General features: G+C 25.4%; 7 protein-coding genes across 7 annotated transcripts; 2 read left to right on the forward strand and 5 right to left on the reverse strand. All coding sequences in view use genetic code 12, as the record gives it.

Annotated features, from left to right (window-relative positions):
- Positions 1-19: 19 nt before the first annotated feature.
- KGF55_005557 (U2 snRNP complex subunit) lies at positions 20-3,355 on the reverse strand (the record flags this gene model as incomplete). Its single annotated transcript, XM_051760583.1, has 1 exon — positions 20-3,355. The coding sequence occupies one exon, from the start codon at positions 3,353-3,355 to the stop codon at positions 20-22; it is 3,336 nt and encodes a 1,111-aa protein (XP_051611726.1).
- A 229-nt stretch (positions 3,356-3,584) lies between these two features.
- On the forward strand, positions 3,585-4,406 carry BUD21 (Bud21p; the record flags this gene model as incomplete). The annotated part of the gene is made up of 1 exon (XM_051760584.1): positions 3,585-4,406. One exon carries the CDS (start codon positions 3,585-3,587, stop codon positions 4,404-4,406), a length of 822 nt encoding a protein of 273 aa, XP_051611727.1.
- Positions 4,407-4,738: 332 nt separating this feature from the next.
- KGF55_005559 (uncharacterized protein) lies at positions 4,739-5,671 on the reverse strand (the record flags this gene model as incomplete). Its single annotated transcript, XM_051760585.1, has 1 exon — positions 4,739-5,671. One exon carries the CDS (start codon positions 5,669-5,671, stop codon positions 4,739-4,741), a length of 933 nt encoding a protein of 310 aa, XP_051611728.1.
- A 5,800-nt stretch (positions 5,672-11,471) lies between these two features.
- TPT1 (tRNA 2'-phosphotransferase) lies at positions 11,472-12,098 on the reverse strand (the record flags this gene model as incomplete). Its single annotated transcript, XM_051760586.1, has 1 exon — positions 11,472-12,098. The coding sequence occupies one exon, from the start codon at positions 12,096-12,098 to the stop codon at positions 11,472-11,474; it is 627 nt and encodes a 208-aa protein (XP_051611729.1).
- Positions 12,099-12,200: 102 nt separating this feature from the next.
- KGF55_005561 (uncharacterized protein) lies at positions 12,201-12,554 on the forward strand (the record flags this gene model as incomplete). The annotated part of the gene is made up of 1 exon (XM_051760587.1): positions 12,201-12,554. The coding sequence occupies one exon, from the start codon at positions 12,201-12,203 to the stop codon at positions 12,552-12,554; it is 354 nt and encodes a 117-aa protein (XP_051611730.1).
- Positions 12,555-12,590: 36 nt separating this feature from the next.
- Positions 12,591-14,681, reverse strand: UTP8 (Utp8p; the record flags this gene model as incomplete). Its single annotated transcript, XM_051760588.1, has 1 exon — positions 12,591-14,681. One exon carries the CDS (start codon positions 14,679-14,681, stop codon positions 12,591-12,593), a length of 2,091 nt encoding a protein of 696 aa, XP_051611731.1.
- A 274-nt stretch (positions 14,682-14,955) lies between these two features.
- RHR2 (glycerol-1-phosphatase) lies at positions 14,956-15,720 on the reverse strand (the record flags this gene model as incomplete). The annotated part of the gene is made up of 1 exon (XM_051760589.1): positions 14,956-15,720. The coding sequence occupies one exon, from the start codon at positions 15,718-15,720 to the stop codon at positions 14,956-14,958; it is 765 nt and encodes a 254-aa protein (XP_051611732.1).
- Between the last annotated feature and the right edge of the window lie 2,285 nt (positions 15,721-18,005).

An 18,005-nucleotide genomic window follows, 5' to 3' on the forward strand; every position in this document is an offset into this window, starting at 1 on the left:
ATATATATAGTCTATATATTTAACTTTCAATTAAATCACCATCAATTATATTTTTAATTGGATTATAATAACTTCTAAATTTAATATGATCTTTTCCAACAACATTATCTTTCTTTTTTAACTCCATTTGTTTGTTATTCAATGATTCAATTTTTGATTTTAAAGTTAATGGAATTAAAAATCCAATTAATCCAGAAATAGAAGTATAAATTATAATTTTTTCTTCTTCAGTGTTCATAAATTTTCCAATTTGAAATGAAGTTATAATATCAGGTATATAAAATTCACATAAATTTTGAAATTTATAAATACATGAATTTGAGTTGGTGGTTGTTTGAATCTTGTTTTTTAAAATTGACCAATTTTTATCAATTTCAGTTGATATTTCCCGCGAGATTCTTGATACGAATATATTACCAAATTTATCACTTCCTATAAATGTATCATAATCTAATTGTTTTATTGATATAATTTGTCTTTTAATTATATCATCCATAATAGGTAAGAATTGATTTAAATCAGAATCAAATTTTAATAAAACCAAAGAATTATGTAAATCTGAAACCAAAATTCTTTGATTTATTGATACTGAAATTTTATTAATTTTTGAAATAAATGGAATTTTAGTTAAGGATTTTCTTAATAATTGCTTTTGTCCTAATTCATATAATGATAAACTTTCACTTGATCCAATAATTAATTTATTTTCAAATAAATTTACTGTAGTTGGTTGATAATTTAATTGAGTCTTGTGGACGTATTGAAATTTATCTTTTTTATCTAATCTAAATGTGTATAGTAGGTAATCATTATTAATTTCAACTGCAACGATAAGGTATAATTTTTGAAATAATACTTTTGTTATACCTATTATTTTTGTATTCACGGGGAATTCAAGAGTTTGTAAAATTTCATCATTTGCAATCATTTGAATACAAGAAGCATAATTTTCACCTTTTTCATACCCAAAGTTCTCAATTTGTTGTTCATCAACTTCATTCCTGACATCTTTTGTTAAATTTGTCTTATATGGTGAATTAATATTCAGTTCAACTTGACTAACCACCAAAAAATTTTCAAATTCTAAAATTTGTCTTGGTAAATATCGTAATTTTAATTCATTTGTTGTTAATTCTTGATTTGGATCAAATATCATATCTTCTCCACCTAATGCAAAAATTATTAAATCATTTTTATTATTTATACCAACTAATGCATTTCCTCCAATATCTTCAGAAGTAAAAGATGTACCATTTATAATATCAATATTTAAAAGTGGAGTTAATTTAAATTTTTCTTGATATTGATAACAAATCCATGGTTTTGATGTAATTGCTAAAACTCCATTTATTGATTCATTAATTTTAATTTCTTGTAATTCTAATGGTTTTGTACCTAGATATTTTATAGTTGTTTCTGATAATTTCCCATTAAATTTATTAATTTTAGATCTTACATAAACTCCATTTTCCATTCCAATATGAATCCAAGCTTTATCTTTTATTGTAGTCATCACTAAGGAATTTGCATTTGATGATAAAGCTTGTAAATATTTAACAGTTAAACAATTATTTTCCTTTAGTGAAATTACTTGAATTGTTTCATCTGAACATCCAATTATAGCAAATGAAGATTTTTCAAATTTTGAAATACACATACTTAAAACTGGAGATGAAATTTCTAATCTTTCTTGATATTCAATTAATTGATCATCTAAATCAGTTTCAAAATAAACTAATTCAGAATTTGATAAACTTATTAAAATTTGTTGATTATTTGTTGATGCATTTGTAATAGTTATACCAGCTGGTGGATACCAATCAGTAAATTTTTTATTTTTACCGATGTGTCTTATACCATTAAGATAAATTTGAACTATTGACATTACCCCAACTTGTTGCACAGCTATAGTAGGTTGATCTAATATAAATTTTGAATCTTTAACATCTTCAATAACTTCACCAACTGATAATACTAAAGTTTTAGAAGCTAATGTTGAAGTTATAATTAAATAATCATCATTTGGTGAATCACGAGTTAATTTTGATGTTATAACTTTTGTTGGTTTCATAGGTAATGGAGATTCAACTAATATTGAAGTTGGTAAACCATGTTGTAAAGTTTTTAATTTTGATTTAGTAGATAATGTTATTAATTTATCATCAATTAATAAAGAATCAGTTATAGGACTTAGTGATTCTAAAGTATCAATTAATTCTAAATTTTCTAAAGTTTTTAAATTTAAAATATATTCTGAGTCTTCTTTGATTGATGAACTATTTATAATTAAATCACCTTCTTTTATATTATCACCTAAATTTTCAAATTGATAAAATCTTTGATCATTATGTAAACAATTTGCAAAAAGAAATCCATTTTTAAAAATATTTAATGATATACTTACTGGTATTGTATCAAAATACGTAATCATTATATTTTTAACTATCTCTGTATCTTGATCAAATTCAATAATTAATCTAAATAAATCACCAAATTCATTTTGTAAAAGTATGAAAAATCGGTAAGATTTCTTTTTTAAAATATGAATTAAATGATTGACTATGATGGAATTTTGATTAGGTCTTCGAGGTAGTGGCACCAAAATTTCTTTATAATTTTTATCATAATAACTTATCCAATTCTTTCCACAAACTAAAACCCCACCAACTGGATCAGGTACAGGAATTAAGTGATTTGAATCTTCAGGTATACCTAAACTTTTTCTTTTAACTAAATAATTCAAACTTCTATCAAATTCATAATAATTTAATAATGTAAGCTGTTTCTCCAAATCAAATTCTAAACCTGCAAATATGGGATTTTCAAAATTATTAAAAACACTTATAATTTGTAAAGTAGCTATATTTTTATTTTGATGTTCTAAAGGTGAACTTAATAATTCATTATCATCAAATTTATATAATAATTTTTTATTTAACATTGCACTTATCAAAATACAACGATTATATTGATCAATTGATAATATTTCCCCTGGGTAAGTATTATTCCAACCATTTTTACTCATTGGTAAATTACATAACTGTATAAATGAATTTTTATGATGTTCTAACACAGTTAAATTTCCTGAATCACTTGTTAAAACTAATACATCTTTATCTTTACATTTAATTTTCCCAACATCATTAATACAACTAAAAATATTTTGATTAAATTGTAATTCTAATTTCCCAGTTTCTAAATTTGATATATATAATGATATAAAAGTTGATGAAATAAGTATTAATTGTTGTTGAGTTTGATTTGAGATGAAATTTCCAACTAATGATTTGATATAATTTGAAGGAGGTTTTATTGTTTTATTATATAAGAATAATGAATCATCATTAATGAGCATTTAGTATGGTTGCAAGTTCTGGTGGTTTTGTTTTGAAATTGGTTGTAAAAAAAGTGGTTGTAAAATAAAATATCTCTGAGCGTATGTTTTTGTAATTTTATTAAAGAGAGAGAGAACTACCAAGTGCATAAGTTGAAAGTACGCGTAAATCACAAGATGAGAAAGATGAGATCTATCACAATTATCTATAACTTTATCTAACATCAATATTAACACATAACAAAACAAAATGGCATTAACAAGAAGTAAACTACATCATAATACTCCCCATCATGTTGAAGATAATCCAAAATTGAATAACCCAGATGATGTTTCAAGTGAAAATATCTTGGGTTATGATGATCAACCTATTCAAGTAGTTAAAAAAAATAAAAAGATAAAATTTAATGATGATGGAGATAACATAAATGAGAGTCAAAATGGTGGAGACCAAGAAGTAATTGAAGTTGAAGATGTATCAGATTCTGAAGAGGACGACATAGTTTCAGATTCAGAAAGTGACTCAGATGAAGCACCAGAAGAAGAAAATGTATCATCATCAAAATCAAAAATAATTGAAGAACAACAAAAATTAAAACAATTAGAATTAAAAAGACAACAACAAATTAAAGAACAAAGAAAATTAACAAATGAAAGAAATATAAAACAAAAAAAAGCTAAACAATTACAAGAACAAAAAGAAAAAGAAGCAAAAGCAAAAGCAGTTGCTAAAGAACAAGAAGAAAGACAAAAAAATCTACCGATTGAATTACCAGAATTCTTACCAGAAAATATAATTTTAAAATCATCAACATCATCATCACAACCTCAACCAAAACATTTAAAAGAAGAAGATTTTAAATTAATAGAAAGAGAAAGAACAAAAAAATTAAAATTAGAAACAAAATTAAGATTATTAAAACAAAAAAATAGCGGTGGTGCTATAAAAAAGGGACCTGTTTATGTTAAAATTCAAAATATGGGTAGAAGTATTATTGTTCCAAAATCTGAAAATAAAATTTTAAAAAATAAACATAAATGGTTAAATAGAAAATCTATAGTGAGAAAATGAATTAGTTGATAAATTATCATATTAAAAGTAAATCAAGTTGAATACATTAATAAATTGAACATGAAAACTATGTGCATAATCAGAAAAAAAATCATCTAGTTGAAAGAACACGAGAAAAAATCAAATTAATTTAATATAGCAGATGAATAAATTAAACAGTCGTGAATTAAACGTGAAAAAGACTATAAACTAAATTAAAATCCAGTATATAAGTAGTGGTAACACTACTTAAATCAAAAGTATATAAGTAAATACTACTTGAACATAATAATGAAATATTCGAAGCAATTTGTAATCAAAATTAAAAAACCTAAAGGTTTTTCAATTTTTTATTAAATATCTTTTAATCTTAATTTTAAACAATAAGGACACATCATATGATTACATCTATGACAAATAAATCTTGTTGGAATATCTAATATTACTTTTTGTTTATATTCATATAAATTTTTTGAACTGGTGGTGGATTGTAATTCTAAATTTATATTTAATGGTGATAATATTGGTGTTTGAATTTGAGGGTCGTCTGATGATATTGATTTTTGTCGTATTTTTGGTGATGATTCTAAATTATCTTCCGTTAGTTCTTTTATTTCTTCTCTTTCTCTTTTTCTTGATGGTGATTTTAAATCTGTTGAAGAAGATGTTGGTGTTGATGATGATGATGGTTTAAAATCAAAATAATTGGTGCTTTGATTAGATTTTATTGGTGAATTTATTATTTGATTTTGATGATGATCTTTATAAACAACATTACTATAATATTTTAAATTATCAAATATATAATTTCGATTTAAATTATCCCTGTTGTATGATGATCTTTGAATTTCTTCTTCTAGTTGATTATAAGGTAGTTGTGTTTCATTGGATTGTGTCGTTTGATTTTTTTCATTAATTGTTGAAGATGATTGATTATTATTATCATTTTCTTTATATAATACTGATCCATAAGATTGACCACATGAACAACAATACCATTGACATATTTTATTATCTGAGTTTTGAGAAAATTTTTGATTAGTAGTATTATTTATGTTAGGTTTGGAATTTTGTGTTGATAGATATGAAGGATTTGTAGTAGATTTATTTGAATTAGATGATAATTTAGGTAATTTTCTATCATTTTGATCAATATTTTCATGATTTAATTGAATTGGACTTGATTTTGGATCTGTGTCGTTGTTATACCTTGATGTTAGATTAGTTGTTTTAATTTGTGGTAATGAAGTAGAAGTTGTAGGAGTTGGTGATGGCAGTTTTTGCATTATTGGATAAAAAGTGGTTGCAAATGGTGATAATGATGAAAAATTTGAATTTATAGAATTTGTATATGTTTGTAAATTGGTATTCTTGTTGTTTGAAATACTTGAAGAATCATTAGATTGAAATTTAGTTGATGAGCTTGTTGTTGATTGTGTATTGCTTGAGTTATTTGAATTTATATTATTTGAATAATGATTATATTTTTTAGCAAACATGAAACAAAAAAATTTAATATACAAATAATCTGAGATTTGTTAATGAAATGATTCAAAGATTGATAAAGATGATTATTGGGAAAGTAGAAAGAATTTGTAATTTAAATTTCTTATCAGACTTGAATGTGAATTTGCTGATTTTGTTTTCTATCAAATTAGTTATTGCTGTGATTTAATGTATAAGGAAGTTTTATAAATCGAAAATCCCTCTTAAAAATGTTAGATATATTAGTGATCTACTTTATAAATATGATTTGAAAATTGAGTTAATGAGTCAAATGAGTTTTGAATTGAATTTAGTAGACCATAATCTTGAAATATGTGGATAATGAAATGAATATATATGAAAATAATAATACAAAATGATGAAATTTTATTGATTTTGAAAATGTTAAATTTTGTGATTTAAAAATTAATGTGAAATAATACGAGATTATATATATATTAATTTTAACTTATACAGAATGCCTTTAATCAACAAAGTATTTAAATTTAGGAAGTAATTCTCCAAAACAAAACACAAGTCTAGTACTTCAACTTTATAAAGGTTTTAAACTAAAAAGAAATCAATGAAGTTTTAATGGAAAGTTTTAATTAAAACATTTTTACTTTCGACTCAACATACTTAAAATTTCGTTCTAGAATTACGAGATTTTCATGTCTCTTTACACAAAACACATACTAAAGTGATTCCAGAAGTATAATATCTACTAGATTTATATTGTACATTCCCAGGTATATCCGAATAATAATAAAATAACCTCCGTTTTACAATAATATTTTTAGAGATTGCGGAATGAAAGGTATCATCACCCTCAGCACTTATACCATCTTTGATTTGAAGCTCCAAGTAACTCTGTAGTATTGATGGTTTGCATTTTCGACTTAGTAGATCACTGTGACCAAGCTTTCATTTTCTAAATTCTATTGTTATGTTATCTCAATGTATTATTGATTCAATTTGGATCTTAAATAAAAGTTGTGAAATACGATATTATAGATTAGGGCATTCTGACTTACAAATAAAAAAAAAAAAAAAATTAATTACTTGAGACAATAATACATTGATGCTAAGTATAATAGAGAATAAACGGTTTTTTTATTCATGTAATTGTTGATGATCAGGGCTGGTATATTTCAATTTCACCGTGTAACTAAAGTATTTGTTTAAACAATTCCATATTCAATTCTTTCTCGAAGAAACTTGTGGAATAATCTTTTAAAGCATTTCAAAATTTTTACCATTTCTTTTTAAAAGAATTTCATTAGTTGCTTTTCAAATGTATTAAAAGGGGTATATTATACGAGTCTTAAAGATTTTAGGTGTAAAATTCCGAAACCATTCGTTTCAAGGAAGCACACGCGTTGTTTGGTTAGACCAAAAAATCAAAATTAATCAAACATACCTCGTCTGATCAATTAACCAAATCGTACAAAGTTGATGAATACCTTTGTGAACATTGATTTCAAGTTCTCTTGTTAATTTCTAATTGTAACCAACCTAACTAACTAAAATTTAATTTAACCCAAAAAGATTTTAGATTTACTTTTTATTCTATGCATCAATACTTAATTAATATAATATTATAGATCTAGACGTGATAATTCATATGCATCTATTTAATTTATTTTATAAACTTCGTGATAAAAATTTCAAATCCAAAAACAAAAAACGGTTCTTTACAATTTAAGGTACAAGAATGAAAAAATGATTAGAGATATGAGATTGTCTAACAACTTAAAGAATTATCTTTTGAAACATGAAATGTTATTTGTAAAATTTTTGTGCGCAAATAATTACTCGATCTGAAACGTTTCAAGTTAAATTTTACAATTTGGGTGTAAAAATAATTATTTAGCCTTCTGTTTATTTATTAATTTCTTTCAGGAACCAAAACCATAATTAAGCCTAATGATGAATAAGATAAAACATACTATTAAATACAACTGTCAAGGAGTAGATTCTGAAAATTTACAGCAAATTCAAAGTCTCTTTTTATCAATGTTTCAAAACTTTAAAATTTAAATGAGGTTGTAATCAGACCACATTCTAAAGCGAAACAAATCTATAAAATCAAAATGAGTCTTTCGAACTTTTTCTAAATGTACAATGAAACCATACTACTTTATTCTTACCGTCAACTTGCTATATGTAAATCAAGTTGTTTAACATTTTGGATAGTAGGTGTAGATATCAAGATTTAAAATCTCGGTAGTAAAAACATTTCTTGAAAAATTCTAATTAAACATAATTACATGGTGATTTAGAACTTGCTTTTCTTTTATTATTATCGAATGCATAAAATAGAAACATTTTATCTAACTTTTTGCTAATTTCGTGTAGTTTGATTTACAAGATTCTGAAAGCTCTTTTTTACGTCCTGTATTGATATTAGATGTACTATTTTAGATTTGCGGTTGCAACAGCTTGCGGGCCACCAACTAAAATTTTATAAAATTTATTTTTTTGAAAAAAGCTGAAATGGATTTCAAACTTTGAATATAGAATACTCAAACGATTCTTAGTGTAAATTGTATGAGACATAACTTTAAAAGATCAAATCTTGGGGAGTTTCAGCGTAATGTTCTTAAATTTTTTGTTTGCGTATAGTGTCAGTAATGTCAAAAGTACCAAGTATTATTTTTGAAGAGTAAATCTCTACAAGTAATCTCCTTCATGAGAACTATATTTTGGGTATTCTCCACTTGTGAAGATATCCATACAAGGATTTCAACAGTATCTCAAAGTTGATATATAATGAAGTAAAAAATAAGTCCAAGTGTCCCCACTTGGTCATCTTTAAATGAATTAATATGTAGACAGTGATAAACTTTAATTTTTGTTCTTGCAGTCAACAGGTAGTTTGAGTATTTGGTTGTTCTAAAAATCTTGGATTCTTAATTGAAAATATTTTCCACTAGAATGATTACTTTTCACCATACTCATTGAGCTTGTTTACATTCAAAATCACGACGATTCATTGAATTTTCATTTGGTGATTTACGGAACCAACAGGGGAACTTTTTTTTACTTTGATTATAAATGATAGTGTGTTTGTCTTTTTGGAGATTTTTCGAAATAAAAATAAGGATATGTATATTTCTTATTTTCATCGATGTTCATCATATTCTGTAATACTATTGAGTGCGAAGCACTTGATAATAGATTGTGCTTAATCTTTCTTAACTATGCGAAGCACTTGATATTAGATTGTGCTTAATCTTTCTTAACTATACCTAAAATCGTTTTAGAACCAAGCAGTAAAAGTGCAAAAGAATCCATTAGGATCACTTCAAACTTATTACTAATTCAGATTTGGATATAGTTCCTATAATCCTTTGTGCTCAAAACATGTTCCCCCATTGATTGTAATAATCACCAAACAACGACACATTGAATCGTCGTGATGTAGAGTGTAAACTAGCCCAATTATAATGGTTAATCCATCAGGTCCAAGTGGTGAAAACCCATTAATAAAGTTTGTAATAAGGAGAATGAATGAAACAGCAACCTTTAAAAATCATATTTTCTCCTTATCGTGAAGATGTACTAAATCAAAAATAATAGGCAGCTTGTCAAACAATGAAACTTGAATTTTATGAGCCATCTGATGCTAGGTAAGCAATGAGTACATGGATCAAAATAAATTCATCATAATTTCAATGTTCTCTAATCATCTTTATGCGGTTTTTGGATTACAATCAACATTATAATTTCTTACTTTTTGACCCACAATATTCCAGATCCATGTTCATCAAGTGTCCCTTATAAGTTCCACTTACAGGTGTCCTTTGTTACCTACCTCTCTTCGTTGCAAGAGGTGTATGATTCCTCAAATCAATTGCATATGCTGCTATAAATTGAAATAAGGTAAGTATATCTTGACCATAGTCTGGATTGATAATTTCATCATTTGAAGTATGGGTTGCTCTAACATCAGAACCAGTATCTTCCGCGGTTGCAACGCATGCAAAATCATACACCTCTTTAAGAAGAGAGATACGCAACAACGGACACCATATAGAATATTCACCATTTCCCATCTTCACTAAAAAAAATCGATATAATCTGGTTTGTTCAGTGTAACCAACAAGAATACCTTGCAATACTGATGGAATAATGTAATGTATAATGTAAATTTGTAGCTTCCTGTTGGCGAAGTAATTTAGTTGATACGTCCAGACCAAAATTGAAATAGTGATTGTTGTTTACGTTATATAGACAAATTGTTGATTCCATTGAAATTTTTTTTTTTTTTTTTTTTCAATACCTTTTACTTACTTAAACACAACCATCATCATATTGAAATTGATTACAATTTTTAGATGGGTTCATACCAGAAGTTAAAGCTTCTTCAAGAGAACTTCAATCACATACACGAAGTTCATACATCATCCTATAGGAGTTAAAAGTTATTAAGCACTTTAAACGTTTACATGAGTGGTCCTCATAAGCCTTAAATAAATGATTCTAACCAATTAGATTTTTTCAACCATTTTCAATTAATAGATCAATTTCGTTAGCAAATACAGTTTCAGTTTAGTCATCAAAAGGAATTCGAATCTGAAGAATTGACATTTCCTGTGAGAATGTAATCAGTATGAATCAACCATATTAAGCAAAAACTATAAATAAAGATAGAAGTCATAATGTCAGTCTAAAAATCAGACGAGATGCAATGAACAATGTGATAAAGGAAGCCCAGACGAGATGCAATGAAAAAGTGATGCTTCCGTTATCACGTTGTTCATTGTGTCTCGTTTGGTTTTTGATTGAGATTCCAGATTAATTGAAGCAGTTGACTAATATAACACCTTACCATCGATATTTGTTTATACTCCAAGTTATTTAGCATTTGGGATCACAACAGAAAATCAAACGGAATTGCAAAAGTAAATGACTCATCTTAGAGACAAATTATTACAATTTTGTTTTGGATGTATTAACTTAAATAAGTTCACCAACAGGAAGCCACAAGTTTACATTATACATTGCAAAAGATTATACTTACAGTAGTAAAAGGTATTTTTGTTGATTCTATTGAACAAATCAAAGTATATCAAATATTGTTAACCAAGTATATCAAATATTCGCAACCAAAATATTGAATGGGTTAACAATATTTGATATACTTTGATTAGATATATTAAATGGGTAAATATAATCATTAGTTATAATAAATGGGTTAGTAACCAAAATGGTTTTCAATAATTCAAGTAGGTAAAGATTCAATGTCGTAATGACATCACTAGCAAAGTCATATATCGATGGGAAATGAGAATATACAGTAAAACAATTACTAATTACAGCTTTCAAACAAGTTATCTAGCTGATACATCAATCACTTCACAATCTATAAATCGGTTATCATGTTTGGATTTTGGAAGCCATACAATTTTTTTGCAGCAATGAGTTTGAAGATCTCCTTGTGTTTTGCAAAAATAAAACATAAAGACTTCTTCAAATTAAATGATGTAGAAAAATAGATTTGTAAATCCAACCATGATAATCAATCTGGGAATAAATGCATGAAAGAAGTCACTTTGTTTGTTCTTCGTCAGAAACTGAGTATTTATTCTATATATTCTATATATCATCTAAATTCAATTCATTATTATCTTTTAAACTAATAATTTTTGAAATATTTTCCCATTTAATATTTCCCAAAGAATCACCAGATGTTAAAATAACATTATTTGAACTCTTATAAAATTCTAACCCTTGTTCAATACATTTTTCAATATCAACATATACTAATACATTTGCATTTTTTCTAATATATTCTTGACCGTTTAATGAATCACAAGTAAAATGAATATGATTTCTATTCCTTTTATTTAATCCTCCTGATTTCTTGATTAGTGGTAGCTTTTTAAAATATGTACCATGATAAATATTCAAATTAATTAATTCATCTTTTGATAATTTAATTAAATTTTCATTGTTAACGTTAGTTAAAGAATGACCTTGATTTGCACAAATTTTATCTGCTCCAAAATCAATTGTATATCTATTCTTAGCATCTGCTAAAACTATTCTATTAAGATCTTCTCTTGTAGTTTTAAAAGATTTAAAAAGTTGATGATTTAAAATATCTGAAATTGAAACAAATCCTTGATTATCTATTGATATATTCTCCTTTTTAGCTCCATGTCGGAGTATATATGATAATTTTTTAGATATTAAAACATCTCTTTTTGGATTGTCTGACATTTACATGATTTATGAAGATCTAGATGAAAAAAAAATATAAATTTATTTTTCAGAAATATTCCGAGATTATCAAAAGATCATTACACATCAAACACACATTAAATGTCACTAACAACAAAACAAGCATATAGACAAGCATTAAAATCAATAAACACAGTATTTAAAAACGATTATCCAATATTAAACGCAGCAAAACAACAAATAAAAACAGAAATTTACAAGAATTCAAATTTAAAAAATGAATCAGAAATAAACGAAGCTATAACTAAGCTAAAAGAGATATCAAAATTCCTAATAAGCAACCTAGTTCAAGGTGAATTAAAATCAGATGGGAAATATTTTTTAAATTTTCATGATAAAATTGAATTAGGAGATAATGAAAGTATAAAATTAAATAAAAATGAAATGGGAAGTTTAAGTGGTAAGAAGGGTAATAGTATAAGATCAATAAAGTAGAGATTAATATAGATAATGTTCATGTAAATAGATGTTTTATATTTCTAATGTTTCTATTGAATATAATGGGATTTTTTCATCATTTAAATCAACTGTTGATGATAATTTTTTATTCTTAGTTTGATCAGTAATTGTTAATATACCATTAACTTCTGTTTGTTGTTTCTTGCTGGTGTTTCTTTTTAAATTTACTTGATCAATTAATGTTAAATTATATGAATTAGCAGTTAAAAGTTTAATTTTAGAATCTAATAAATCATTTAATTTTTCAATATTTGTTAAATTCCAATTAAATAAACCATTTATATCAATTAAAATTTCAATAATTTTCCACTTATTATAATTTGTAACTTTTAAAATCTTATTAATAAACTCTATGATATTTATTGTTTCATTTGAATTTTCAAAAACTTTTTTAAATGATTTTGTAATTTCAGAAGGTGAAAATTCATCAATTATTCTAGTTATTAAATCAGATAAAATATCTTCTTGATCTTGTCCCAAAATAATTAATAAATTAACCAAGTCTTCAATTTCTAAATTTGAACAAGTTATAATAGCTTGTTTTAATAATGTTAAATTATTAATATTATAAAATAATTTTAATAATCCCCGAGTATAAGTTTTAGGAAAAATTGGATTTGTTAATAAATACATTAAAGTATATTCAGGTATAAAATTTAATGATTTAAAATTTAATGAATTTGGTGATGATTTATTAAAAATTAATTCAAATATTAAATTTATAAAATTTATATTTATTATTCTATCATTTTCAACATCAAATTCTTTAAATTGATATATTTTATCTTTTTTATGAGATTTATTTTGAAATTGTTTAATTTCGTTCCAAGATTTATTATTTTTGAGATATGGTATTAATATAGATTCCCATTTATTTAAATTATTTTCTTCTTGTGCTATTTTTAGGTGTTCATAAATTTCATTTAATTCAGTAGATTCATTTTCAATTGGTTCATCATTATAAATATTTCTAATATTATTTAATTGTTTATCGTCTCTTTGATTTATTGATTTACCTAGACATTCATTTAATTTATTTAATCCAACGTTTATATCTATAATATTTAAATATAAATTATTATCTTTATTTTTTAAATTTAAATAAAAACCATTAGTAAGTGATGTATTTTGTGATGATCCTTTTACTGGTATAATTTGATTTATAAATACTTTATCCTCTACCGGATTAGATGAACTTGATATTGATTTAAATTCAGATAATTTTGCACCAAATTTTAAATTTAATAAATATAATTTATTTGAATTACCTAATAAAATTCTATCTGGTGCTGGAGATTTTATTGAAACTTTTTCATCTGATTGAATCAACGAAGATACTGATGTACTATTGACTTTTTTGAAATTTGGTATAGATATGTTATCAATTATTCCATCATGATATTGATATAAATTACCAGATATATATGTAAAAATAGGATCTTTTAAAATTTCATTTTGAAAATTTTGAATTTCAAATATTGGTTTTGTTTGATTTATTGAAAGAATTTTATATATCAACTGTGTTTTAAATTTTGATACAACTAATAACAAATTATCTTCTAAATCATTTATAAATTGATTATAAATAATTTCTCCTTCATTTTGAAAATTAAAACCCTTGATGAGTTCATTATTTTTAAAATTTACAAATTCAATTTTCCCATCTTGATAAACCACCACAATACTATTTGAATTGGAAATTTTAATTCCAACAACTTTATTCTCAATTTTATACTCATTTGTGTCTAAAGTATCTGCCAGTATAATCCCATCTTCCAATTTTATACTTGTTTTGACTATTATAATTTTATATAAATTTCTTTCTGTTATACCCACAACATAAATTTTTTCATCTCCCAACTTTAGTACATCTATACAATCAACAATATATGAAGGTTTTAATGCAAAAGACCATAATAATTTAGGAGTTGGTTTAATTAAATATGAACAAATCATTGATTTTGAAATTGCAAAATCTAAAGTATTTGTTGTAAATTCATTTTGATAAAATTGTGGTATTAGTAATTTATTTTCTATAGGTACTCCACTAACTCTAGGTAGAGTAGTTATTGGGTATTGATTGGATAATGATGGAATAGACATTTGATGATTGTTGATTTGTCTGGTAAAATGTGTTGCAAATATTTAAATTTGGTTGTACATATTTTTTTCTGATGCCATCTCTATCGCTTGAACACAAAATTGAAGATTCTACTAAAGCATGAACCAAAGAACAGAATAAACTACAACTATCAATCATTAGACAGTTCAGAATACGTTATATTCCTAATTCTATATAACTATTATACAATTTAATCTAAAAGTTTAGCAAAAAAAAAGCCAAAAAAAATGTGTAACTGAAATGAAATAAATTAGCCTAAGCAGTTGATTCTAAATATTGAGGATCAGCAAAATAATATTCATCAACAACAACTTTAAATTCTTGAGTTTCTTTATTAAAAGAATCAATATGAAAACTTGTTAAATCTTTTACTACAATATTTGCACCTGCATTTCTAACTTTTTCTGGATCATAGGTTGAACATATTCCAACAACCATTGCTCCTGCATCTTTACCAGCAGTAATACCAGCTGGTGCATCTTCAAATACAACAACTTTTGCATGATTTGAACCAAACCCTAAAGTTTCTCTTGCTGATTGATAACCTTGTGGATGAGGTTTTCCCTTTGTAACTTTTTCAGCAGTTATAAAACAATCTGGTTTCTCAATAGTTAATAATTTTAACCATTTTGTTGCTAATGGTAATGTACCACTTGTAACAATAGCCCATTTTTGTTCACCATCATGAGTTTCATCTTTTGAGTATTTATCAAATTGTTTAACTAATTCAACTGCTCCTGGTATAGCTTTTGCATGATGACCAAAAGAATCAGGTATATTACCTTCCCATTCAGTAACTTGTTCAGGTATAGCATCTTCTGGTGACCATTTTTTTATAACATCAAAAGTTCTACAACCATGAGAAGTTTTTATAATTTCTTCTGGATCAACATGAGGTCTTGTTTTACCAAATTCTCTCCAAAATTCTGATATTGCTCCTGTTGAATTTACTAATGTACCATCACAATCAAATAATGCAGCATTAACGTAAAATACAGCTGGTTGTTGTTCTTTAGTCATATTTGTAGATCTGTTTATTGGTTTATAACAATTGAAAGATTAATGAAAGTATGAATGTTATATGTTGATTTAAAATTTGAAAAATAGTCAATTGATGAATAATTAAAGACATTTTCAATTCTTTATATATCATTTATAATTTTTATATATTTATCTCATCATTTGCTCCTTCTAATTTTTTGTTTAATGTGTGTTTTAATCCCATCTGTATATATGTAATGGTTTTCTATGTATTAATAGTAAATACTGCATAATGTACTGGTAGTGTCTTTATGATAATATTTTGTTTCTTTTATCAAATTTTGTGTTAAAACATTTACACTATAATTATTCTACTAACAAAACACCTTAATAATAATATAATATAAAGATTGGCTTTAATCAATTCTATTTTGTACCATTACTCTATACTGTTTGGTTATTTCAGAAGGGATATTCTATTGTTTATTATACTTATCCTGTGATATTTGAAATTTAGGATATCAAAAGTACTAAAGAATTTTGTCTACACCCGTAAGTTGAATTGGTCAAGTTAAGGAAGTCATAAGATGAGCAATTTGGGTTATCATCACCTCATTTGTACCCCGAAAAAAGCTATGATAGCCCTAGGTTTCACTTATTTTTCTATGTTTTACGAAACAATTGCTCACACTTGGGTTTTCTTTTTTAATTGGGGGGTGTAGGTACAAAAAAATGTGCGATAAGATAACGTTCATTGAAACAGTATGCGAGGAAAAAGAATTTGATACTACACTATGATGGAATTAAAGAAAATTTTTGAAACCAATTCTCTTCCGACACTATATTCAATAAGCTATAAATTAGGTTATTAATTATAGTTTAGGCTTTTGAATATCGTGTTTTAAATTAGAGTTATTTCATATCGTTTCTTTTTGCAAACTAGGTTTTGTAAAACAATATCATTAAGTTATATCCTTCCTTCCTAATTTGAAGAATTCAACGTATCAATGTTATCCGTTTTCAAATCTTGCATGAAAAATGTTTTAGTTTTTTTCTTACAAAAGTAATTTATTCGTTATAGATTTGAATTTTCTTTTCTATTTTGCAGCCGGAAAAACTTATTATTCTTTTCTTTTTTTTTTCAACTGTTTCAGATACTAAAGAAGATACGAATTAAGTAATTTATCCTTGAATCAAACATCGCTCTGACTAATACAGTTCGAATAAGTCTAGTATACCTATGAATTGAGCTCCTATAAAAACTGGTAAGCCAAATAATTTTTCACCAACACTATCTACGTCATATATAAACTTTAGATAAACTTTTCTTACAACACAAAATCAAAGAGATTAACGAGAAATCATGTGCAAAAAAAGGTATGACGTAATGATTGATATAGACAAAGCCAACAGTCCCTAAACTGATAGACTTAATTATTGATTGTAATTTTCGAATAAAACAATTCAAATTAACTTTAATTACGAGATACCAAGGGATTCAACGTATAACCGGTTTTACCCAAGAATTTTATCAATAAACAAAACAATAGAAAAATTTTCACTTCAAAAATGAAACATGAGGTTAAAATAAGATTACTATCAAGAATCTTGAGTTGAGCTGGTTTGAACCTTAATTCCTTAATTCCTCGAAATCCTTTAAAATGTTGAAATTTGAAAGAGAAAGAAGCAATAATTGTTTCGTATAAATTAAAACGGTTTCTTATGTCATTAATCTTATTGAAATATTAGACTATTCGGTATCTTTTGTATTGATATCAATTTGAATCAATGTCTCAAATTTAAACTTTTGTAACAAATTTTAATTATTTCAGTGCAAGTTACACTACCCAGATTTTAGTGACGCGTAAGTTTTTGTGACGCGAAACTATATCAAAAGTAGTCAATTATTTGATTTAAATTTCTACACCTTAAGTAACTTTAGTAATCAATCAATTAACTTATATGTCAAATAATAATGCTCAAATAATTCCATCCATTGATCTTGATGATGATGAATCAGATGATGAAATACAATTTCTTGAATTTAGAAAAGTAACACAAGATTTATTAGATAATCCTCAAAACAAGTCAAATGAAGATACCACTAGTAACAATAATTCAAATAGTAAACCTGAAACCAGCAAAAAATTAAACTCAATACAATGTCCTATATGTTTTGATGATATAGAAAATGCAACAACTACAACATGTGGTCATATTTTTTGTTTAAATTGTATTGAACAAAGTTTAAGTAGTTCTCATGCTAGAAATAATTCAATACCAAGAGGTAAAGGTTTATGTCCATTATGTAGAAAAATTGTATC

Source organism: Candida pseudojiufengensis (assembly GCF_024610245.1).
Source record: "Candida pseudojiufengensis strain CBS 10847 chromosome Unknown scaffold23, whole genome shotgun sequence".
Taxonomy (NCBI): Eukaryota; Fungi; Ascomycota; class Pichiomycetes; order Serinales; family Debaryomycetaceae; genus Lodderomyces; species Lodderomyces pseudojiufengensis.